General features: G+C 49.4%; 1 protein-coding gene across 4 annotated transcripts in view; it reads right to left on the bottom strand.

The window, feature by feature from the left end:
- Positions 1–14,221: 14,221 nt before the first annotated feature.
- Positions 14,222–24,129, bottom strand: part of PPARG (peroxisome proliferator activated receptor gamma) — a 122,746-nt gene continuing 112,838 nt past the window's right edge. For 3 of the 4 annotated variants that reach the window (XM_040246706.1, XM_040246704.1, XM_040246705.1), the window contains one exon: positions 14,231–14,679. In XM_040246706.1, the coding sequence (XP_040102640.1) occupies positions 14,432–14,679 (248 nt within the window). In that variant the 3' untranslated portion in view covers positions 14,231–14,431. Of the gene's footprint in view, positions 14,680–24,129 lie in introns of all 4 variants that reach the window. The other variant, XM_040246707.1, reaches the window with a different exon arrangement.

Here is a 24,129-nt window from a genome sequence, read left to right as displayed (position 1 = left end):
ACCCAGCTTAATGCCCGCCTCTCCCACACCCAGGCTGAGTTAGGGGCTCTCCTCCGTGTTCCCACAGCAGCCTGGACCACGCTCCATCACTGCCCGCATCACTCCGACTGGTAACCGCTGCCTTACTAGTCTGCCTTCCTCACTAGACAGTGTGTTTCTTGGAGGCCGGGTCCAAGACTGGGTCTCCCCAGTGTCCCCAGCACCCAGAGTGGGTGCTCAGGGTGTTCTCACTGACTGTCTGGACAGATGCATGAGTGTCCCCAGTCTGGCCACTGTTACTGCTACCTGGGTGTCTTAGTCTGGGCTCCCCCACAAACAGGGAGACCCTGGGCAGGGCTCAGGGTGGACAGGGGTTATCAGGAGGTGAAGAGAACACCTCAGGTGGGGAGGAGGTGGGACAGAAATGGAAGGCAGCCCCCCAGATCTGTGTTTTCAAGCTGTTTGCCATGGTGGGGGATGGGATCTTAATCCCACTAGGATGCTCTGGGAGTCAGCATAAACTGTGCCCTACTGGAGGGATGAGGGAGCTGGGTGTTTGCCCCGACTCCCATCACCCAGTCCATCCTAAAGGAAATCAACCTTGATTAGTCATTGGAAGGATGGATGCTGAAGCTGAAGCTCCAGTCCTTTGGCTACTTGATGCGAATAACTGACTCACTGGAAAAGACCGAGGGCAGGAGAAGGGGGTGACAGAGGACGAGATGGCTGGATGGCATCACCAACTCAACAGACATGAGTCTGAGCAAGTTCTGGGAGATGGCGAAGAACAGGGAAGGCCTGGCGTACTATAGTTCATGGGGCTGCAAAGAGTTGGACATGACCGAGCGACTGAACAACAACCCATCGCCCCTGGCTTCGGGCTGCTCCCAGGAGCGTGAAGATCCCAGCAAATCTCGTTAGGTGAAGCTGGTGGCTGGGTGCAGGCAAGAGGTGAGGATGAGGAAGGTGAGGATGGAGGAGGGGCGCGATGGGGCTCCCGGGCTTCTCTGCTGCAACAGCCCTCCAGATGGTACCCTGGGCCCTCTTCCCATCCTGATGACGAACTCCCCGAGGGCAGCGACTGGAGGGCATCTCTGCCACCAGCACACAGGGCCGAGCTCAGAGCAGATGCTCTCTGAGCCCTGGATGGATGAATGAGTGGGTGAGTGAACGATGGCTGGATGGCTGGAGTGGGCTTCAGGTTAGCAACTTCCTCTCCAGCAGGAGAAATCTGGGGTCTGGAGGAGAAGGTAGATGTGTGTGTGTTGGGGCGGGGTGGGGCGGGGGGGTGCGGTGCAGGGCAGAAGGGCTGGCCAGCCAGCTGGCGGTGAAGAAAGGCCTGGTTCATGTACTTCTCGGGCTGGGGAGGTTCCGGGGCCTGGCCGCTGTGGGAGTGGCTTCCGCCCCGGGCCCGTGGGGTTGCGTGACTCCCGGAATGCTGGGCCCAGGGCGTGGAGGCAAGCAAACGCCATCAGGCGTATCAGTGATCTCCCGGTGCAGATATGGAAGTTTGAGGAGGCCCAGCCGGCTCTGCCCGACTGTAAAGAGATGTGATTGAGGCGGGTCACAGGGAGGTGGCGGTGATTAAGGGGGGCTGAGTCCCTCGGACTTCCTGCCCAGCAGGTAGGGGTGAGCCGGGGAGCGAGATGGGACATTAGTCACAATGTAAACCTCCTCTGCGCTCATAAACCTGGGCAGGGGCGGGCCTCCCATGGCTCCAGGCACCAAAGCTGATTCCCTGGGGTGGAGCCCTAGCTCCTGGGCTTTATCTTCCTCACCCAAGCGTCTGGCTGGAGTCTCGAGAGCCTGGGGCCCAACTCAGGGAGGTACCTGGGGACACGGCTCTAAAACAACTAGCAGTAGCTCGGTGGCCCCCACGATTTCTAGTTTATAGGGTTTGTAAAGCACTTCCTCTTCCCATTACCTTGTTTGATCCTCCAAACAGCTTTGCGCCATCTTATAATGGAGGGCAATCACCTCCATTTTATTGATGTAAAAACTGAGGCCCCTCAAGGTTTCAGGCCTGGAAAAACTGGGGTGGGAAGAATACCCAGGAAATCAAATCAGGGGCTGAATTTCAACCATGGAAAGTCTAGTTTGGAGCTCCAGCTGAGGTCCAGGGACACAGGCTGGAGGGGGCATCCCCTGGGCTGGGAACCCCAGGCAGAGGAATCTGAGAGCAAAAGGCCTCAGGGCCTGGGCCCTGCCATCTGTCTGGGCCACTGCTTCCTGATAATAAAACTCTCCCCAGAAGGAGACCTAGGAGCTCAGGGGAGGTTTCTGTTGAGTTGTGGGAAAGAACTGAGCCTGCCAAAGAAGCCAGAGACGAGCACCTATTAGCTGGTGTGTCTGTGCAGACGCCCCGCGGGACGCCCGTAGGGTCCATGCGCGCTTGCGCTTGCAGCCTCTGCCCCTGTTCCTGGGGGGAGAAGGAAATGCAGAGAATACTGCTCACCCTCGACTGTCACTGTTAGGAGAAACGGGATGGCCTGTGGCTTTGCCCACTAGAAACTCTGAAGAACTGGCCTTTGGGTGAAATCCTATCTCCCCAACAGCCCACAGCACATAGAAAATGAAAGTGTGAGTCACTCAGTCGTGCTGGACTCTTTGCAACCCCATGGATTGTAGCCTGCCAGGCTCCTCTGTCCATGGGATTCTCCAGGCAAGGATACTGGAGTAGGTTGCTGCTTCCATCTCCAGGGATCTTCCCGACCCAGGGATTGAACCCGGTCTCCCTCAGATTCTTTACCGACTGAGCCACCAGAAAAGCCCACACAGAAGGTACTCGATAAATAAAACCGAACCAACAGGTAAGAGAGAACAGAAACAGTCAAACCTCCTATTGACCTTGAAGGGAAAACAGGGCTTAGGGACTCAGGCTTGGACTGTTGGTTGGCCTCCTTTCCTGTCACTGTCCTGAGACTGCCATCACTCTCCTCCATCGCACCTGTGTGGCTCCCCCAGCCCGCCTCCCCACGGTCCGCAGACACCCACCCATCTATCTGACGGCTAATGAGCCCTCCCTGCCCGATGATGGGCAAGTCCCCACCTGCAGTGTTTCGAGAACAGGACTTGTGTTCCTTACCTAAGACAAGCTCTCGTCTCAATAAAGAGCATCCCTTCCCTGAACTGTGTCCCCCAAGTCAAACCTTGTGAAACAACCCCTACTGCCGCCCCAGGAAGCTGAGCCTGGACTGCTTCCCAGGTTTGAACTCCTTTCGTCCTCCTGGCTGGTCCCCGCCCCCGTTTCAGGCCACCATCTCCTCTTGTCGCAAGAGGGTCACAGCCTCTGGAGGTCTCCTCACCTTCCCATCAAGTCCCATCTCCTCGCTGGCTGACAGAGGGGTCGCTGGAGTGACTATATCATCAGCCAGCTCTCTGCTTGAGATCTCCACAACGCTATGCTGCCCCCGGGGTGGAGTCTGAACCCCTGCATCTGTAAGTAGAGGCCCCGCTGTAATTAGATTCCGGCCATTTCTCCTTCCCTATTTCTGTTCCAGCCACACCAAAACACTCACCCTTCCCAACACGCCATGTGTCTCTGCCCTGAACAACCCTCCCCTGCCTGCCAGGACGACCCTTATAAATCTTCTCAAGTCTATCTCAAAAGGCACCTCCTCTGTGAAGCCTTCCGTACCCCGACCCTGTGCAGAGTTTGGCCTCTCTCGCAATTCCATGGCAACAGAAACCACAGAGCTCAGGTCATCCAGGAGTTTTAAGACAAACTCTCCTGACGTCGGGTCAGAAGTGCAACTTTTGGTCGAGAGAGTGGCTGTCCCAACCAGCCGTGGCGGCAGGGCCCCCCAGCCTAGGGTTTGCTATTGGAAGAGAGGACGCCCCAGTCCATGCGCCGTCGATGCAAATGCTGCTGTGTGTCATCACACGCTTCCTCCCGGTGGCCTCATGAGGTAGGTGAGAGCTTGCCCAGTAGTAAAAGAGGAACCCCAAGACCTGGGAAGGTTATACGACTTGCCCAAGGTCACAGAGCCAAGAGGGGGCAGGGCTGGGGCTCCGACACCCAGCTGCCTGCCTCCCAGCCCTTCTGCTTCTGGCCGCGTGCCGGGTGGGACCCTCGAGGACACGAGCCTCCTTTGGCTTTTCTGAGTGTCCCCAGAGCTGGAGACAGAGAAGCCAGGGGACATGTGCCGACGCTGAGCTCAAATCTCTTCGCTCTCTGCCCTCTCGGGCGGACTACTGGTGACCTGCCCCCCCTTTTAAGACTCTCTCCTGGGCTTCATTTGGCCAGATTTCCCTGTGTCAGCCATGCAGGGAGCAAGGCCGTGGGACTCTGTGAGTATGATTATTAGCTGTGTGACATTGGGCAAAGAACCTCTTTCCCTAAAGGACTTCTCTGTGGTACACAGCCTTATTTTAAGGGCACCTGAAGCCAGAGAAAATGTGTGGCACCAGTCCCTCAAGGGTACTTTTTTCCCTTGAATTTCTGGGGTAGGTAGAAATAAATTAAGTAACTTTTAAGTGATTTTAAGCAATTTACTGAGGTGGATGAACCTAGAGCCTGTTACACAGAGTGACATAAGTCAGAAAGAGAAAAACAAATATTGTGTAAGTGAAAGTCGCTCAGTCGTGTCTGACTCTTTGCGACCCCATGGACTATACACTCCACGGAAATCTCCAGGCCAGAATCCTGGAGTGGGGAGCCTTTCCGTTCTCCAGGGGATCTTCCCAACCCAGGGGTCGAACCCAAGTCGATCACTGCAGGCAGATTCTGTACCCACTGAGCTATCAGGGAAGCCCCATAAATATTGCATATTAGCATATATATATATGGAATCTAGAAAAAGGGTACTGGTGAGCTCATGTGCAGGGCAGGAATCGAGATGCAGACGTAGAGAACGACTTTTGGACAAAGCAGCTGAAGGAGAGGGTAGGATTGAGAGGGAAGCAGTGAAACATACACATTACTGTATGTAAACAGGCAGCTAATGGGAGTCGCTGAACAACACAGAGAGGTCAGCTGGGTGCTCTGTGACGACCGAGAGGTGTGAGATGGGGTGGGGGTGGGAGGGAAGTTCGAGAGGGAGGGGACACATGTAGACTTACAGCTGATTCACCTTGTTGTATGGGAGAAACCAACACAACATTGTAAAGCAATAATCCTCCAGTTAAAAACAAATTATATATATATTTTATGGTGGCTGAGTCGGTAAAGAATCCACTTGCAATGCAGCTTCGAGCCCTGGCTTGGGAAGATCCCCTGGAGGAGGGCATGGCAGCCCACTCCATTATTCTTGCCCAGGGAGTCCCCATGGACAGAGGAACCTGGCGGGCTGCAGTCCACAGGGTCGCAAAGAGTAGGTCACGACTGAGCAACGAAGCACAGCTCATGACACACATATATATATGTGGTGGGGCAAACTATAAAGCTTACATTAAGTTTAAGGATAAGGCATGTATATGGGCTGCTTGAGGCTACCCTCCTCAGCCGCCAGGGGATGTGATGGAAACCGGTGAGAAGCACCCCATGAGATGAGGCTGGTCCCCCTGGCGAGGAGATGCTGAATGCCTCAGCCCTCCCATCTTCTTGCCCTGGTCCCCTCGGTCTGAGCTGGCTGAATACAGTGGAAAGAACTAGCGCCAAGTTGGACACACCAGAATCTGAATCCTCTAGTGGACAGTTAAGTGTCCTGTGACTTCAGATCTAAGAGTCTCTGCTTCCTTTTCAAGTATCGTGGGTTTATCAACACCTCCTACCCATGCAGGATTCCGCCCCTGCGGAGTCACCCCGACCCTTCTCCACCCTGGCTGTGGTGCAGAGGCTGAATCGAGGGATCCCTCATCCTATCTACTGGCTCTTTTGTTCTCTGACTTCCGGTAGGATGTGGCCTGTGGGAGAGTCAGGTGGGAGCATGGGAGGAGAATGGAATTGGGGGGGGGTGGTTATCCACCCACAGCTGCTCTCGCCACCTGGGGGACACAGGGATGGGATTGCTCAGTTCCCTGGACTTCCCCTCCTGCAGGGAGCCCCCCTCCTATGGCTGCCTCTCCTGGGCTGTCCCCCCACCTCGGGGTGTCTGCCCTGGCTAGCCCTGTGGTGTCTCCCCAGCCTTCACTGGTCTCCCTCACTCCCCTAACTTTGTAAACAGTCTCAAAGTATAATGAATTGTCCCCAACCATGCCTTTAGGGACTTCCCTATAGCTCAGATGGTAAAGAATCTGCCTGCGATGCAAGAGACCAGGTTCGATCCCCGGGTCAGGAAGATCCTCTGGAGAAGGGAAGGGCACCCCACTCCAGTATTCTTGCCTGGAGAATCCCATGGGCAGAGGAGGCTGGCAGGCTATATAGCCCATGGGGTCCCAAAGAGTGGGACAGGACTGAGCGACTAACACTCACACACACAATGGTGCCTTTTGAATGAAGCCTGTTTCTCTGCTGTGGGGCCCCCGGCTCAACAACTACCTCGCTGGATTTCTGCAAGGGGTGAATGTCTGCACACTGGTTTATAAGGAAAGGCTGTATGGGCGTTGGAGAGCAGTAATGAGCATCATTAGGGGACCCTGCTGGAGGGCTGAGGCAGGCCTGGCGGCCGCTCCCTCATCAACCGCAATGGTGCCCGGAGCCGTGGGAGGCCTGGCCAGGAAGCCAGGGCTTTCTCGGGGCCCTGTTCCCGCAGCAGCGGCGGTGATCGCAGCGTGGCTCCCGGGGCTCCTGGCCGGGGCTCAGCTGGCACGTGAGGCGGCCAGGGAGCCCCAGCGTGCGCGGGGCGCCAGCCGCTGACTCAGCACAACGCCCCTCTCCCCGCAGTGCCGGGTGGGAACCGGCGCCTCCGCGGCCCCGGCCCTCGGCCCTCTTCGGCGCCCCCTCCGCTGAAGCGGCCCCCGCCCAGAGGAGCGCTGGCTGCCGCCCGGGCCGCAGGGAACGCAAGCTCTGATGGTCGGCCGCCCCGACCTCCGCCCTCAGGTCCTGCGGCTGCAGAGGCCGAAAAGGAGCCTCTGACTGTGCAGACGGGGAGACTGAAGCTCAGGGAAAGCGCCCTTCCAAGATCCCGGCTGATCACTGTCAGAACCCTAACAGGCTGCAGGCAGGATTCCCCCTCTGGTGGAGAAGAAACCGTCTGGTCACCAGCGGGCCCCAGTGGGTATGAGGATGCAGTAAGCTGTGTGAGGCTGTCTTTAGAAGATTGTCTTTAGAAGACTGTAATTGCCTAGGAGTTCAGTTCAGTTCAGTTCAGTCGCTCAGTCGTGTCCCACTCTTTGCCTAGGAGTTAATACAGTGTAAACTTCAAGAGCCCACACTTGCATCAGTTCAGTTCAATTCAGTCGCTCAGTCGTGTCTGACTCTTCGTGACCCCATGGACTGCAGCACACCAGGCCTCCCTGTCCATCACCAACTTCCAGAGCTTACTCAAACTCATGTCCATTGAGTCGGTGGTGCCACCCAACCATCTCATCCTCTGTTGTCCCCTTCTCCTCTGGCCTTCAATTTTTCCCAGCATCAGGATGGTACCTTTCAAAATAAATCCTAACTTTCAAAACTAAAAAAAAAAAAAAAAGCGAGAGGGGATTTCTCTGGTTGTCCAATGATTAAGACTTCACACTCCCAATGCCTGGGGCAAGGGTTTGATACCTGATCAGAGAACTAAGATCCCCCATGCCGTGGGTGAGGCCAAAATTTAAAAAAAAGGGGGAGAGGAAAGGGAACTTCCCTGGTGGTCCTGTGGTTAAGATTGTGCTGTCCAATGCAGGGGACAAGGGTTCAATCCCTGGTCCAGGAAGATCCCACATGGTTTGAAGCAACTAAGCCTGTGTGCCTCGACTACTGAAGCCTGCGCACCCTGGAGCACATGCTCCATAGCAAGAGAGGCTCCTGCAATGAGAGGCCAGGTCACTGCAACTGAAAGTAGCCCGCACTCACCACTGGAGAAAGCCGGAGCACAGCAACGCAGACCCATCGCGGCCAAAAGTAAATAAACATTTCTAAAAAGAAGATCCTAATCGCTTAGGAACTCTAAGTGTGCCCCCTATATGTGACCACCTCTAATCCTCACAACAACCTATAGGGATTGGGGTCTCCACAAGTTAGATGTTGATGCTGAGGCCCAGAGACAAGCAGCAACCTACCTGAGGTTGCACAGCTTGTACATGGCAGAGCTAACATTCAAACGTTAGTCTTGGATGCTGTTAAGCTTGTGCTCTGTCAACCAGGCAATACTGCCTTTGGTTTTCCCAAAGACAGCTTTGTTGTTCAGTTGCTAGGTCGTGTCTGACTGTTTATGACCCCATGGACTGCAGCACTCAGGCTTCCCTGTCCTTCACTAGCCCCTGGAGTTTGCTCAAATTCATGTCTGTTGAGTTGGTGATGCTATCTAACCATTTCATCATCTGTCTCCCCCTTCTCCTTTTGCCTGCAATCTTTCCCAGCATCAGGGTCTTTCCCAATGAGTCGGCTCTCTGCATCAGGTGGCCAAAGTATTGGAGCTTCAGCATCAGTTCTTCCAATAAATATTCGGAGTTGATTTCCTTTAGGAAGAATTGGTTTGATCTCCCTGCTGTCCAAGGGACTCCTTAAGAGTCTTCTCCAACACCACAATTCAAAAGTATCAGTTCTTTAGCACTCCGTCTTCTTTACAGTCCAGCTCTCACATCTGTACATGACCACTGGAAAAACCACAGTTGTGACCATCTGGACCTCTCTCAGCAGAGTGATGTTTCAGTTTTTTCATATGCTGTCTAGGTTTGTCACAGCTTTTCTTCCAAGGAGCAAGTGACTTTTAATTTTGTGACTGCAGTCACCGTATGCAGTGATTTTGGAGCCCAAGAAAATGCTGTCCTATAAATGAAGCCTTGATGGGGTGGGCCTCAGAAGGCTGAAGGGCTAGCCTCAGCTGTGCGCCTCCCTATCTTTTCTGTAGCCTTGGGCTAACTCCTTCACCTCGCTTTCTTATCTGTGAATAATGGTGACCAGGCCTGCCCCGCTTCCTTCCTGTGATACTCTGTAAGGCATGTATCTAGGTACTATTATTCCCATTTTACAGATAGGGTAACTGAGACCCACTCATTCCTTTATTCATGATGAATGAATTAGATGTAATTTTCTGAGGAGCTTATAGAGGAAAGGTACTATATCCCTAGAGAGAAAAGTGACTTGTCCAAGGCTACACACCTAGAATGTGGCAGAGCTGAGCCTCAAACTGACAGTGGAGACTCTAGACAGTCTTCCTGGCCTCCAGGGCTGTGGACAAGTAGCCAGAGGATCACCGACTCAATGGACATGAGTCTGAGCTCCAGGAGCTGGTGAGGGACCGTGAAGCCTGGCGTGCTGCAGTCCATGGGGTCGCACAGAGTCAGACACGACTGAGCGACTGAACTGAACTGAGCCAGAGGATCACAGTTTTCCAGCTCCAGCAGAAAGTCACTCAGATCCTCCTTAAGCCCAGTCCATGGCACTACATAGATCCCAGGAAGGACCCTCTTCCTGGGAACTTTTGGCCTGGAACATATTTACAAAACCCCAGAGGGGATGGAAATATCCTGGCCCACTCCCTGCAGACCTAAATTAGCAATTTTCTTATACTTTATAACCCCTCTGGAAATGCAAACTATGTAATATTAATCTAAAATTAGGAGCATAAGTCACAAGAGAAAAGTCCCACTACTTCTGGAGAAAATGTTTTCCTAAGCCTCATCCTGGCATTTGCTCTAAATCCAAGCACAGTGTTTGTGTTTCAAATAATTATTTTCTCCTGGTACTTATGGATTGGAGGCAGGATGCTTCTGAGAGAACCCATTTTTATGGTACTGTCAAATGCAGAAATCCAGTCTCTTTACCTGGCTTTAGGACATCCAGGTAGGGCCTGGACACTTGAACAGGAAGAGCCTGTCCTGTGGACCCAGGATGCCTTCTCAAATGAAGGGCACTTTAATAAAAACAAGGGCAATGGTGTTACTGGTAGCTGACACAGATTAACTGGTTAAGATGTGCCAAGAAACCCTGTGAAGTGTCTTACAACCACTATTACGTTTAATCCTCACAATAACCCTGTAAGATGGGTATTATGATCCCATTTTACATTTGAGGTAATTAAGGCCTAAAAAGGTTAAGAGACTGGCCAAAAGCCGTGTGGCTATAGAGCCAGTAAGCAGTGGAGTTAGAGTTTTAATCCAAGTCAGCCTAACACTAAAGTTCACACAAGGGGGTGTTCCCTAGTGGCCTAGTGGTTAGGATTTGGCACTTTTGCTGCAGAGGCCTGGATTCAATCTCTGCTTGAGAACCATCCTGCATGCTGCGAGGCGCAGCCAAAACACAAAACATCAAGAAAAAAAAATGAGGGTATCATCTCCCCTAAGAGCTGTGCTTTCCATGTGCCAGACACAGTCCTAAGCGACTTACACGATACTTACACGGTACTTAAATGATAATCTCTCCATCAGCACAACAAGCCCTCGCAGGACTTGGTTGCCTCCCTGTCCTTTGCTCACCAGTGCAGATACTCATACTAGCTTTGTGTTTGTCCTTCTGAGCTTCTCTGGTTAAACTATGGAATTCAAATTCTTTGAGTAAATTAATCATAGCCTCCTAGGACCCTGGGCATGTTTCTTAATTTCTTTGACCCTCAGGGTTTTCATCTGTCAACTGAGTTGGTTGGTCCCTTCATCTCTAATTTTCCAGAATTCCAGGACAAGCGCAGAGCCCATGTGGATATGGGCATAGGACATGCAGGTGGGGTAGAAACGACCCTCATCAAGGCACAGGAACTTTGTGGTGAGGTGGGTGTGAGGCTGGGCTCCTGGGAACAGTGACGGGGAGGCTGGCAGGGTCCTTCGGCCGAATGGTTGTAACCGGACCCCAGGGAATGTGGTGAGTCAGGACCTCCAGGTATGTGTGACCCCAGGGGCAGAGATGGGTCTATGAGGTGGAAAATCCCTGGGGGGGTCTGGAAGGGAGACAGCTTCCTGCCCCTTCAGGTGGCTGTTCAGGGCTGGACCGCCACTGGAGGCATGTAGACAGGATCTGACTTCTAGAGAGGTTTTTTTTCCCCAAATGCAAATTGGGTCACCTCCCTCTACTGCCCAACCACATCCCCTGGATCCCTACTGCCGACAGATGCGGTCCTCAGCACAGGGCATGAGGCTGTCCCAGCCTGACACCGACTTGGCCACTCTCATCTCACGCTGGACGCTAGAGCAGGGGTCCCTGATGTCTCGTTTTCTGAACACATTCTGTACGATCGCACTTCCGTGCTCCTCGGAGGGTCTCTGTGGATTCCCTCTCCCACCTCTGGGCAGTTCATCGCTTGGGCTGAGTTGTGATGATGCATCTGACCTCATTGCCATACTGTGGTCCCCTCCAGGGCGGGGCCCCATCACAGGCACCTCCACGTGGGTGGGGGGTACCCATCATATACAAGCATGGAGTGAAGGCCAGGGATGTATAGAGACTAAGCGTGAGAATCACGAGAATGGAAGCAAACAGGGGCTGGGGGCCGAGGACCAGGATGGGGTGGGGAAGAGGGGGGCTGGCCCCTAGTGAAGACAGCCATCTCGGGCCCTTTGTCTTGTAAGCCCCAACTGTTCCAGCAAATCTGTAGCAAGAGGAAGGAGAAAGCAACGGCGTGATCCTCCTGAAAAGGAACTCTGGTTCCTTCTCTCAGGACTTAAAGCTGAAGTTCGCTTTCTTGAGGCGGCTCCACCCCCACCCCAGGTCCCCACATGGTGGATGTGATACTGTCTGTGGTTCTAGAGGGCTGAGCCCAGAAGCAGCCTCTCCTCAAGGCTCAGGGATCCTACATTTCTAGGGGCTCACTTCTGTAACCTGACTCTTTCTGAAGGAATAGGTACCCCGGGGTGGGGGGGCGGTGGGGGCGATTCCCAACCCGTCACCCTGCCCTGCTTTTATCAGTACCATATCCAGCAAGTTCGGGCCTGCCCATGAGAAGGATTCGCTTGGTAGCCTCGAGGGAACCACGGAAAACACACTGGAATCCAGGAGCAACTCAGTAAACCTACGCAGCAGTCTGCTCCCCCAGCCCTGCTGTGCTCGGCCCCATGCTTCCCAAGACCCCAGTCCTCTTGCTCCTCATCCACTCCTTAAAAAAAGGAAGCCCTTGGATCACCCACGTTTCCGGTCGTGTCTAGAGAAGCAGGGTGTGTGCAGCCACGGTTTCTGCCCTGGGTGCCCTACTGCTCCTGCGCTCCACGCCACAGTGGGGGGGGGTGGGGGGGGGGGGGGCAGTGTGGAGAGAGCAGGGAGATGGGAGGATGGGACAGGAGCCAGGTGCTGGGGCAGGGCCCTCGTGGGAGCCTTGAACGCTGTTTCTTTCTTGTTCTTTTGGCTCTTGACCACAGTTAACTTTTCTTCCTATTTTTGTTAACACAAATCCCTAAGTGTGTTTGTGTCCAGAGAAAGCGCTATGAATAACTGATGATACATTTGTTGATGATGAACTTGTGAATCATCCTGGGGAGAAAAAGGAGTCCAGAGAGCGGAGTGGGAGCTCTGGAGCCTGCCTATGACGTGTCGTAAAATATTTAGCGAATGATGGTCCAAACCACAGGGAAAAAGTCAGAGACGGGAATTTGAAAGCTGCCAGGATTTAAAAGCTGTTTAATGCTAACCATCAGTGCCAGAGAGCTGAGAGCGGCTCCCTTCCTCCCCGCATTGGCCCCGAGGGCGCGGAGAGGGCTTTGGATCAGCAGCGGCTGCGCTGAAAGGCTCTTTGTTCGAGGCCTCCTGTAAACAAGGGGTCTCCCCGGAGGTGGAATCCTCTCCTTGTCTACTCACCACACACTCCCTTTTTCCTCCAGGAGGAACAGTAGGGAAGCCACTGGCTGCTTGGCATCAAAGAAGGAAAAACCACCCCCCGTGATGGATCGGATCTGTCACTTTCCCATGTTCTGATATCATTTACATAATGAGCTTGGTCCAGGGCCCCTGGATGACCTGGTCATGTCTTTGGTTCTAAAGGTTTGAACTCTGCAGCTGTCTCTCCTAAAGGGTTAGGGACTTTGCACGTTTAGGACTGGGGTCAGGACTCACCTCCCTAACCTGACTCTTTGGAGATCTGTTTATTTGGGGATAAAGGATGAAAAGATTTGAACTGAAAGCTTCGAGTGTAAAGTTATGTTCTCCTCAGTATCAACACCAGGAGGAAGCCTAAACTAAGGGAGAAGCCACAGGGGGATAATTCAGGTTGGCAGAAACAATTATCTTGGAGAAGAGAGACCTCAGCATAGACTGCTGATGAAGCGTGCTTCAAAGTCATCACGTTGTCCATGGCGAAGCAACGTTAATGAACTTGGTGGCTGCAATCAACTAATCTGTTCCCTGTGCCAAGAAATTCTCTGCTTTTAGGGAACATGCCATCTGTTTTGCTGGGGAGGCATGTATTGCCTAGACAGATAATTAGCCTTTGAGGTCACAAAAGTCAGAGCTCACTGGGCAAGGTGACCCCAAGGAAGCCAGCAGGAAAATGTAGCAAAATTGCTCTATATACATCGGGAACAGAACGTGGCCCTTCTCCCTCATCTGTGTTTTGGTTTGCTTTCCTTTTATGTTGTTATTCCTATAATTTTGCTTTCCTAGAATGTCTTTTCTTCCACTCTCTGCCTGTCGCCAAGTCCAGCGCATCTTTGAGGCCCACTTGAATGAGTTTATAGTCACTCGTGACTTTTTCAATCTTCATTGCTTTGACCTCCTAAGTACTTGGCATCTGAACCATTCATCTGGCACACACTGTGTAGTTTAATCTGCTTTTAAGAAGGATTCATCTCTTCTCGAGTCAGTGGTAAGTTCTTTCGCCAGGTACCATGTCCTATAACACTTCTGTGTTACCACGGCGTCTAGCTGTTAATACTTGCCACTGGGGTCTTTGCATACGCTTTGGTATCCTGTTAGAGGGCTGCTGCTGGTGAGTGAAAATCTTGGTTGAGATTAAGGAAGAAGACTGAATTCCTGGTAGGCCTAAGGATATGTCTCACATGAGTATATCCAGGTAAAGAAACACATGCCCTGAACAGTTTTTGGTCCTGGAGTTCCATTCTTAGTTGTAACTTTTGAAGCAGACAGAAGGTTCAGAAAAGTTGTAAATTGAGTAAAAAATGACTTGAGTTAGAATGAAAATTGATCAGCAATTCCATCCACATTGTTTCACGTATTTAAGAAAGAAAGGAAAATGAAAAATAAAGATGGAAAAGGACGGAAGGAAGGGAAGGGAAATGAAAGGGAAAAAAAATCCTGGAGAATGGGGTGGGGAACACAACAGACTCAGTCTTCAAATACAACCAGTAATTTCACGATGTGGTAATTTTTAATATTAAAAGTAAATTGTAAATGTATCTTTATAAACAATATGCATAAAATAGATCTATTATTCTAAAACCTTTTCTTTTTTCAAATGCTTTTTCACAGTAATTTTTTTAGGTGTCAGATTTTTCCCTCAAAATAATAGTGCAACTGGGAGAAGGAAGATGTCGTCAGTGAACTCGGACTTCTCTGCTAATACAAGTCCTTGTAGATTTCCTGTAGGAGTGGGTGGAGACTCATGTCCGTCTCTGTCTTCTTTATTACTTGCAGCAGCTGCACGTGCTCTGTCACAATCTGCCTGAGGTCCGTCATTTTCTGCAGCAGCTTGGCAAAGAGCTGGGAGGACTCGGGGTGGTTCAGCTTGAGCTGCAGCTCCAAGGCTTGCAGCAAGTTGTCTTGTATGTCCTCAATGGGCTTCACATTCAGCAAACCTGGGCGGTCTGGGAGAGCAGAAACGGAAGACAGAACAGGAGGTTGAGTTACAAAATTCTCTGGTCCCACATCTGAGGCATATTCAGCCAATGACTCACATTTTATTGGTTTTCCTTTGGTTCTAAAACAGCGTGTTGGAGAGAAGGTAAGCAGATAGCAGGCAAGAATTGCATACAAGGAGAATGGAATGCAAGCCAAGACTATCAGAGCTCTTTTCCAGGGCCATTCTCTGCCTGGCTAAGACTAAAGCTGTGTGACCAGTTGACAGAACACAGTGGCAAAGCGATCATCTCCCCAGACCGGGGACTTTTCTGCTGGCATGTTTCTACTCATTCAGAAATCTCATTTTCAACTTCTGTTTCTTCCTGATGAGTCTATGTTTTCTCACCTCTACTTACTTTCTTATCACAAGTTTAAACACACTTTGAAAACAAACTTTTGTCTTCTTTTTGCTTAATATAGCACATGCATTTTCAAAGAGACAGTATTTTCAAATACTGTTACACTTTGGAAGGACAGACCAAATTTTAACACAGGCTTCTTCTGACTAGAGAGGTTGCAGGTAATTTTCACTTTCTTCTTTATATTTTCCTTATTTGAACTTTTAAATGGTGAGTTTAAGTTACTTTTAAGTTCTTAATGTTTTTGCTTCATGTAGATCTTTTTAGATTTATCCTTGAATACTTTCTAGTATTCTTTGCTTTCTTGAATTCTATACTTCTTTTTCATCACATTTTCTAGATTGATTTTGTTATATTGAATCTAGTCCAATTTCACTCTTATGGATTCAAATAGTTTTTATCATGGATTTTTAGAAAACTCTGGACAATTACATCTGCAAAGAATCATAGTTTAAATTTATCTCTTCTTTTCCAGTGTTTGTAGTTCTCATTTCTTTTTCTTGTCATACTGCACTGGATAATACCTCTAAAATGGTATTAAATAATAGTAGTGTCGGAGGCATTCTTATTTTATTCATAACATTGAGGGAAATGCTTCTAATGGCTTATCACAAGTATGATGTTTACTAGATTATGGCAGGTAGGTTTTTCTCCTGGCTCCCCCAGACTTTTAAAGGGTTTTAATCAAGAATTTTGTTGCATTTCATCAAATGTTTTTAAGTTTTTCTATCTACAGTGATGAGCATATGGTTTTCTGTTAATCTAGTGTAGTGAATTACATTCATAGATTTTCTTATAGTCTTATATTCATTTGCTAATATTTTATTTTAGGGCTTTGAAATTTGTGAGATTGGTCCAGAGCCTTCTTTTCTGTGTGCCATCCCTCGTCTATTGGCAATAAATGTTAACTAGCCTTACAGACTGACTTGATACATTTTCCTTCTATTTCTATATAGTGATCTTCTATTCCTTGATGGTTTCTTGGAATTCATTTGCAGAACCATCTGAGGCTGGTGGTAAATCTATGACTATCTTTAACTTTCCTCCTATAGCTTTTACTTTATTCAGGCTTTCTACTACTTATAAAGGAAAATTTTAGTAATTTCCATTGGAATACAGTTGTACATAATGTTCTCTTAGAGTCGGAGTCTCTATTATTTATATCTCCTTTAATTGAATGCGTTTTGTGTATCCTCTCATTTAAAATTTTTACTTGCCAAAGGCTTATCTATTTTCTGCTTTTTTAAAAAAGCACAACTTTTGGTTTTACTGATCAACTCTGTTTTTGAAAACTGCCTTTTGTTTTCAATTTAGCTAGTTCATTCTTTTAACTTTCTTTAGGTTTATTTCTTCCTTCTTTTTCTCATTTCTTGGGTTGAATGGTTAATTCATTTAGTTTCAGTATTTCTTGTTTTCTGATGGATGAGTTTAAAGCTCTAAAATTTCCTCTGAGTGAAAGCCTATAGGGTGAAACAGTTTCACTCCACAGGCTTTGGTAAATCATCCTCTCACAGTTCTTTTCTAAATAGTCTGTTTTACTATTTTGATTTCACTTTTAATCTAAGAGTTATTTAGAGATGGGCGTCCCTGGTGGCTCAGCTGGTGAAGAATCTGCCTGCAATGTGGAAGACCTGGCTTCAGTCCCTGGGTTGGGAAGATCCCTTGAAAGAGGGAATGGCTACCCACTGCAGGATTCTAGCCTGGAGTTTTCCACGGACTGTATAGTCCATGGGGTTGCAAAGAATTGGACACGACTGAGCGACTTTCACTTGACTTAGAGACATGTTTTTAGATTTCCAAGTGGAAAGGCTGAGTGTTTCTGTTTTTTCTAATTTCTGAGTTTGCTGCATTGTGGTGAGAATATAAGATTCTCTCACTGAGACTCAGCAGAGGGGTGCAGAGAGTATGTATGCCATTTAAGATACTCACTTGATATTTTATATTGATTCAAATTTTAGCTCTTGAAGGCCACTCACCTTCTTTTTTCTTTTTAACTCTTCTCACCCTCCCTGTAAACTAAAGCACTGTATAAGAGTTTTGACTTCCCTTTTAATGTCCCTCATCACCTTGCCTCCATTTATCATTGTTCCTTTGCTTCAGCCACAGTAAGCTCTTTCTAAGCCGAGTCTTTCAAGTATCCTATGTTCTGTCATAACTCTGTGCAGTTCTGTTCCTCCTGCTGGGAGCAGTCTCACACTCCCGCTAATCATCCTACTGACTTAAACTTACTCTTCAAAACCCTGCCTGTGTCCTGATGTCCTGAAGCCTTTCTGGAGATCATCCCTTCCTCTCCCCTGTTCTTCCAATCCCCTTTCTCTGGACTGTGTGGTGCCTACAAAAACCTCAACTGCTACTATACTGGGAGAGCACATTTACTGAGTGGCCATCATTTCCCAAAAATTGTACAAAGGGCTTTGTATACAACACATCATTTAATCTCCACCTAACTCCATGAGGTCAATGCTTTAAGGAGGGGAAAACGGAGATTTAATTAGCGAAAGGAGAGAAATCCTGTCCAAGAACTGCCACTTGATAGTAAACAGCAGAGCTGAAATTTGAATCTGATTCCAAACACTATACTCTTAACTTTTAGTATGTGGTATTATAGGTACAGATTTTTTTGTTTATCTCCCCTACTTGGCCATGAGCGATCAGAGGGCAGAGACTATGTCTTGATCATCTCTGGGGCTCCAGTGGAAACACAGGAAGCACTCAGTTGGCTGAGTTAATGAGTGAGAAGGCTGTTCTGGCTAAGAGATCTGGATTGAAAACTACAATTCTTCTGGTTGGTGAACAAGCCTAAAGGAAGGATCAATATACAATGAAGAAGTCTCTCGGAAACAGGGTTTTCCTGTATCTAATACGAGTAACCTTTATCCGTTGAGGTGAGACACAGAAGAGCAATGTGAGAATGGTCTCGGGTGGGATTTTCAGAACTTTAAACATGCTCTTAAGTTTCGTTTTTGTTTTTTTTTTTCTTTTTAAAATTACAGACAGAAAATTACCTGTAGTTTGTTTTTTCCCTCCTTAACTTTTTTAACATATTCCATTGACTGGAGTAAATTTTTTTTTTTTTTTTTAAATTTTAGCACTTACTTTTGGAGCCATCAGCAAGAATCTCTGATTCTGAGAATGAAACAGATGATTCAGTCCTGGCCTAGAGACTCACGCCCCTGGAGGAGTCATCCTTTCTCACAGTTGCTATGCAATAGCAAAACCCCCTGACACTTCATGGAAAAGCAGATCCTGGATGGGTGCCTTTGGTTCAATGGCTGCCAATCCTCCCCCCAGAACAGATGTGCCAGAGTTTGAAGGCCTGGACAGCACACGCTTGTGCGTCACAAGCAGCAGCGCTCTGTGTGGAAGTGTCAGTGTGGTCCTCCGTGGGCTGGGACCCCATACTCTCAATGCAGAACCCTCTGCTCACGGGCACCCTGACTGCTTAGCCCCTCTCCCCTTCCTCTAGAGCAGCATCCGTGGGGTCAAAACTTCTGCAGAGGAGATGATGTTCATCTACTAGGTTTCATTTATCATGACAGTTCAAACAAGCGAAAGCCACAGATGGAGCTGACGGGGCTTGCTGGAAGCACTTGGCCGCCACGCACTGCAGTGGAACTGTTGCCTCTATGAGGGGACAAGGATCTGGTTTGGATTTTCAAGCCTCTCCCTGGCAAGGTTTTTTTTTTTTTAATGATGTGACGGATGAAGTTTGGCTGAAATTTTGTGGCCACTGATTTATGTTTTCTCTAGTGGTGAGTTAGACCATTTACTGACCTGCCGCACTGTCGCCCTCACTGGGCCTCAGTCGAGGCAAAGACTTGGAATGCACTAGAGAGGGGACCTCGCAGACCCTAGTTCAAAACTGCTAAGCTTTCTCCTTGTTTGTAATTCCCTTTACAAGATTCACAGAACGAAACTGGGGGATTAAACTCAAAATCCAAGTAGAAAACCACATTAACAGGCTCACACATTAAACTTAGAGCACGTGGCGAATCTGGAAAGCTACAACAGCTTCCTTCGGTCTTCAGCCCTCCCTAGGGTCAAGAGCAAAAGGGATGTGTCAGGCTCGCCCTCACCCCCTACCCTCCAGTCAGCTCCAAGGCTTCTCTGTTCCCCTTGCTGTCTTTTTGCTTCCAGTTTCGTTCCACTCATACCTGAACCCCTATTGAGCTAAGCTGGGCAGCACAAAAGTGCCACAGGAGCCTGTCTACAGACCCAGCTGTCCCAGATCCCTTACCCTTCCGTCTCCCTTCCCCTCAGCTCAGGGCCTGCTAAAGTATCACTCGTAGAAACCTTCTGAGGTCCTCTCCCTTCCCCTTGCTGAAGATTAGAGTTGGGGTCTGGAAGAGGATCAAGGTCAAGGGACCCCCCTTCGCTAGCCCTAGATTGCCTAGAAAGCCCTTTTGGCAAAGTGCGTGCTGACTCAGACTCCAGGACCCAACCTTCAAGGAAGCTGGAGTCAATTACTGGTTCCTTACTCCCCAGGCTGCAAAGAATTGGGAAAGAAAGCTTTCCGGTCCCCATCACACAGCGCTGGAATTGATTACAGAACACTGTTGATTGCGGGCAAATCTACAAAGCTCCCATCTTATCCAGAGCTGGTTCCGTTAAGAGCTTATCTGAAGCAGATTCAAATTCCCTGCCCACCTGGGCCAGGCATCTCCCTAGCCCACATTTTCTCAGGAGATGTCTTAGTTAGAGGACCAGATGGCCACGGCGGTGTCTCCTGAAGAAGGTGCAGAAAAACCGAAGTGGATGGCTTTCTTTCCTTTCTAACTGCTGCTGTTATGACATTCCGAGTTCTTTCCTACTGGCTTTCTGATGGAGACAAGTCGGAAAAGGACTGTATCCAGTACCTTTAGGAAAAAGAAGTCTTGATAGCTGGGGAGTGGTAAACTGATCCAAAGGCAACGGAAGAACTGAGCTCGGGTGAGAGTGAAGGGAGGTGGGGCTCCTTAGGGAGCTCACACTCGGCATTTCACTTCCTCTTCCTCTCCAATTTCCTTTATTCCACTGCTTCCTAAGTACACAGGTGTGTTTAAAAAGAGCAGTGGCTGCTACATTTAAAATGGAGAACCAGCAAGCACCTACTGTACATATAGCACAGAGAGCTCTGCTCAGTGTCACGTGGCAGCCTGGATGGGAGGGGAGCTTGGGGGAGAACGGTACGTGCACATGTCTGGCTGAGTCCCTTTGCTGTACACCTGAAACTATCGCAACATTGTTAATAGGCTATACTCCAATACAAAATAAAAAGCTTTTTTTTTTTTTTAAAAAAAAAAAGCAGCAGTGGATTTGGAAACTGAAGACTTGATCCCGTCTGTCCTCCACTTGGCTCCATGTGACTGTGGACAAATCATCTTATCTTTCTGGGTTTGCCTTAATCTTTAAGACAACAGTGGTGTTTCTTTCCTTAAGGTCATGGTGAGAAGGAGTCAGGTAAAGGAGCTTTATAACATAGTGCTGGTCGCTATGTTTGTTCAGGTAGAGGCAGTTCCCATAGGGATAGTGTCTGGAGTGTAAGCAGGGGTAGGGTGGCATCTATGCAGCTGGGAAATGGGTGGTTTCTGAGCTGTTACTGGTAGAGCAGAAATTCGGGAGCATGAGATAAGGGTTCCTGATACAGACACACGTTGGGAGTTTGGGGCGAGTTCTCGTTCTTATAGTTGAATGCGTGTAAGCAAGACTGTTTAAGAACAATTATGAGACAAAGAAGCACCGGTGCCCACATTCACTTCTTCCTTAGAGATGGTCTTGGGGTCTTGTGGTCCTTTCCTGATCTAACCATCAGAATCATGGGGACCACTAGGCAAACCTCTGCATTCATCCACATCTGTCTCTGGCAAACTTTGGCATGACCTGTAGCAACTCCCTCCCACCATCCTACCTTTAAGAGAGAAAAAAAAAAAACCTAAGAGAATTTTCATATGTGTTCTTTTCGTATTTAAATTTGAACTGGGGCTTGATTGAGTGCAGTGATTCTTGACTTTGCCTCTACACTGAAATTATCTGGGGAAATTAAAAACACGCAAACGAATGCCTGACTCCCCTCTTTAGAGACTGACTGACTTGGCCTGGGGTGTGACTGTCGTTCCTAAAAACTTCCAGGTGTCGTGAAGCCAAGAGCAAACACTACTGATTCCAGAAGCATCTGGAATCTCAACCTCAAAGCTTACTTGCCGGGTAAACCTGGGCAAGTTCCTAAACCGCTCTGTACCTCGGGCCCCTCGTTTAGAAGATGGGAGACCTGACAGTAAGCCAGTGCACAGGGTGGACGAGAGGGTAAATGAGTCCCGAGATAACAGCGCCGGGAGCGGCATCGGACACACGGCAAGTTAGTGGTGTCCGGCTGTTTCGTATAACGGTACAGTCCAACACGCCTCCTTTCTTCTTACCTTTTCACTCCTCTCATTTCTCTGCTGCGCCTGGGTCCTCTCTGTGCCTCTCCTATTCTCTCTCCCTTAACCGCTCCCTTCCTCACCCTGCCTTCTAGATGCTTTTCTTTTTCTACTCCTGGGACTGCACCTTGCAGGGGACGCAGTGGCAGGAATCCTAGCAAGGCCAGCCTACGATGAGCAGAAGTGTGAGCAGTGGATGACGTGGGGAGAAACGTGGTCAACCACTGCTATCGGGGAAAGGGAACAACGGACAGACACAGGTCATCTGGGGCCAGGGTGTCAGCCGTGGAGGCACATGTTGCTGGGAGACTCTTTCCCTCTGAAGGGGCTCATGGTCTAACGCATCCTTGTTAGACAACAGTTCAAGAATGCTTTCTTTGTGTCCAAATGATAACCACCAAGGACGCAGCCATGACACATGTGACTTGGCTAGGATGGAGGGTGGGGGGACCACCACCACGAAACCATGCCCAGGTCGTACCTTCTTTCATCTGCCCTTTAAGTAGCAATGCGCACCAAGTCCCCTCATCTCAAAACGCTTGACTGCTGCCTCCAAAAGCCACCTTCCTGACTACAGCCCAGGACACAAAGGCATCTGGTAACAAGGTGGGCAGGGCTTCCCCCTCTGTTGTGTTCACAGCTCTTTCATCTCTTGAGGGGACCTGCAGTGAAGGGAGTGTGGGTCCTGTTTTATTTCCAGCTCTTTCAGAATGGAAATGGGACTAGAGACTTCAATCCTGCCCTTGGGAAGTCCTATCTTTTTCTAACTCCTTTCATGAGGTGTTCGGGTCCCTTTGTTCTGGACATTCAAGGTCATTCAAGTGAAACTCAGCCTTGGGGTTTGCTTCCCTTCTCTGAGTCTGGACCAAGGAAGCTACTGACTCCCTTCAAGCTCAGGGATGCAGGTCAATTTCTGCCCCTTCTGTGTCCCACCCCAGCTCCAACCAGGAAGCGGGGGCAGAGGAACCAGGCTAGAGTGGAAAGATGGAGAATGGTTTCTTCTTCTCCATCAAGCCTGACACATTCACGCTCCAAATCGAATGACTCTTCCTTGCTTTGTCAACCTCTGGAAGTGCTAAGAGCAAACCAAAGGGAGTGAACAGAACAGAAGGCGGCCAAGAACCAGCTCTCCGCACCTCTCCCCTCCTCCCCTGCGTTGTCCTTGCCCACATCTTTGAGAAGAACCTGTGATCTCAAAAACAGGTGCGACCTCCAACTGCTAAGTGTGACCTCTCACCACATAATATCCCCCCAGACTTTACAGCATGCTGCAACTTCTCCCCCACGGCCCAACCCTGCCACCACCACACACACATACTCCCGCTTGGTCCGTACCTCCTTCAGGGGCCAGTAGGGCCCAGAGTTCTCCCCTCACCCATTCTCCCCAGTATCTTTCTCCCTTGGGGTTTTGTTCTCAATCCACAGCTAATCCCCTTAAAGTGATAGCTGATAAAGAGATTAGCTGATATCTCCCTAGGAGTATTTATATGGTACTAAGGGATTTTAAGAAGGACTATTAGTGAAATTTCAAGCAATCTGACTGGCAGGATCGCATGGAGCTATTTTAAATTATATCACACAAGGGAAGAGGGAAAAGGAGCATTTTATGTGTGCCAACCATGTCCCAGGCATCATGCCAGAGGCTTCACATAATGTTATTTACTTAGGGAACTGATAAGGAGTTTGAGGCTCCGGCAGGTAAATGTGTGCAATCACACATTTAGTAAGTGGTGGAGTGAGGGGGTCTGGGGAGTCCACAGGCTCCCACCGCCCCTCCCTCCTCTCCTGGTCCACAGATGGGGGGTGGCGGGTGGGACCTGGGCAGCCTCTCTCCCCTCGTCACCTGTGCTGGCCTCTGGAGCCGGCACTGGTTTCACTTTTCCTCACTCAAAGAGGATCTGAGTGTTGCGGCGAGCTTGTGCCAGTCTGGAAGGCTGCCTGGGGTCACCCAGAGTTTAACCACACATTGTGAGAACCCCAAATGATAAAGTGCTCCCCAAAGTGGCCCACTGACTGGCTGACTGAGCCTCTTCCAAGATGTCGGTGCAGGGACAGGAATGACTCAGCAGTTTGGCTTTCAAGCCCATGTCTGTCTTTGGGGTCAAGTGTCATGACGAATGATCCCAGCCTATGGGGCCTGGGGTTGGGAGGGGATTTTATTTCTGAAGCAGTCACAGATAAAGAGCCTTCAGTGTTCTACTACAAATGACAAAAGCCTGTGTGTGTGTGTGTGAGAGTGTGTGTGTGAGAGTGTTGTGAGGGTGTGTGAGTGTGTATGTGTGTATGAGAATGTGGGTGTGAGAGTGTGTGTGTGTATGAGTGTGAGTGTGAGTGTGTGTGTGAGTGGGTGTGTGAGAGTGTTGTGAGGGTGTGTGTGTGTGTATGAGAATGTGTGAGTGTGTGTGTGTGTGACTGTGTGTGTGTGTGAATGTGTGTAACTGTATGTGTGTAAGTGTGTGTGTATAAGTGTGTGTGTGTGTGTGTATGAGAATGTGTGACTGTGTGTGTGAATGTGAGTGTGTGTGTGTATGAGAATGTGACTGTGTGTAAGTGTGTGAATGTGTGAATGTGTGTGTGTGTGTGTAAGAATGTGTGACTGTGTGTGTGTGTGTGTGAATGTGTGTGTGTAAGTGCATGTGAGTGTGTGAATGTGTGTGTG

Source organism: Oryx dammah, unplaced genomic scaffold (assembly GCF_014754425.2).
Source record: "Oryx dammah isolate SB20612 unplaced genomic scaffold, SCBI_Odam_1.1 HiC_scaffold_9, whole genome shotgun sequence".
Lineage (NCBI taxonomy): Eukaryota > Metazoa > Chordata > Mammalia > Artiodactyla > Bovidae > Oryx > Oryx dammah.
The sequence above is the reverse complement of the archived record's forward strand: the minus strand, read 5'-3'. Positions and strand labels throughout refer to the sequence as shown.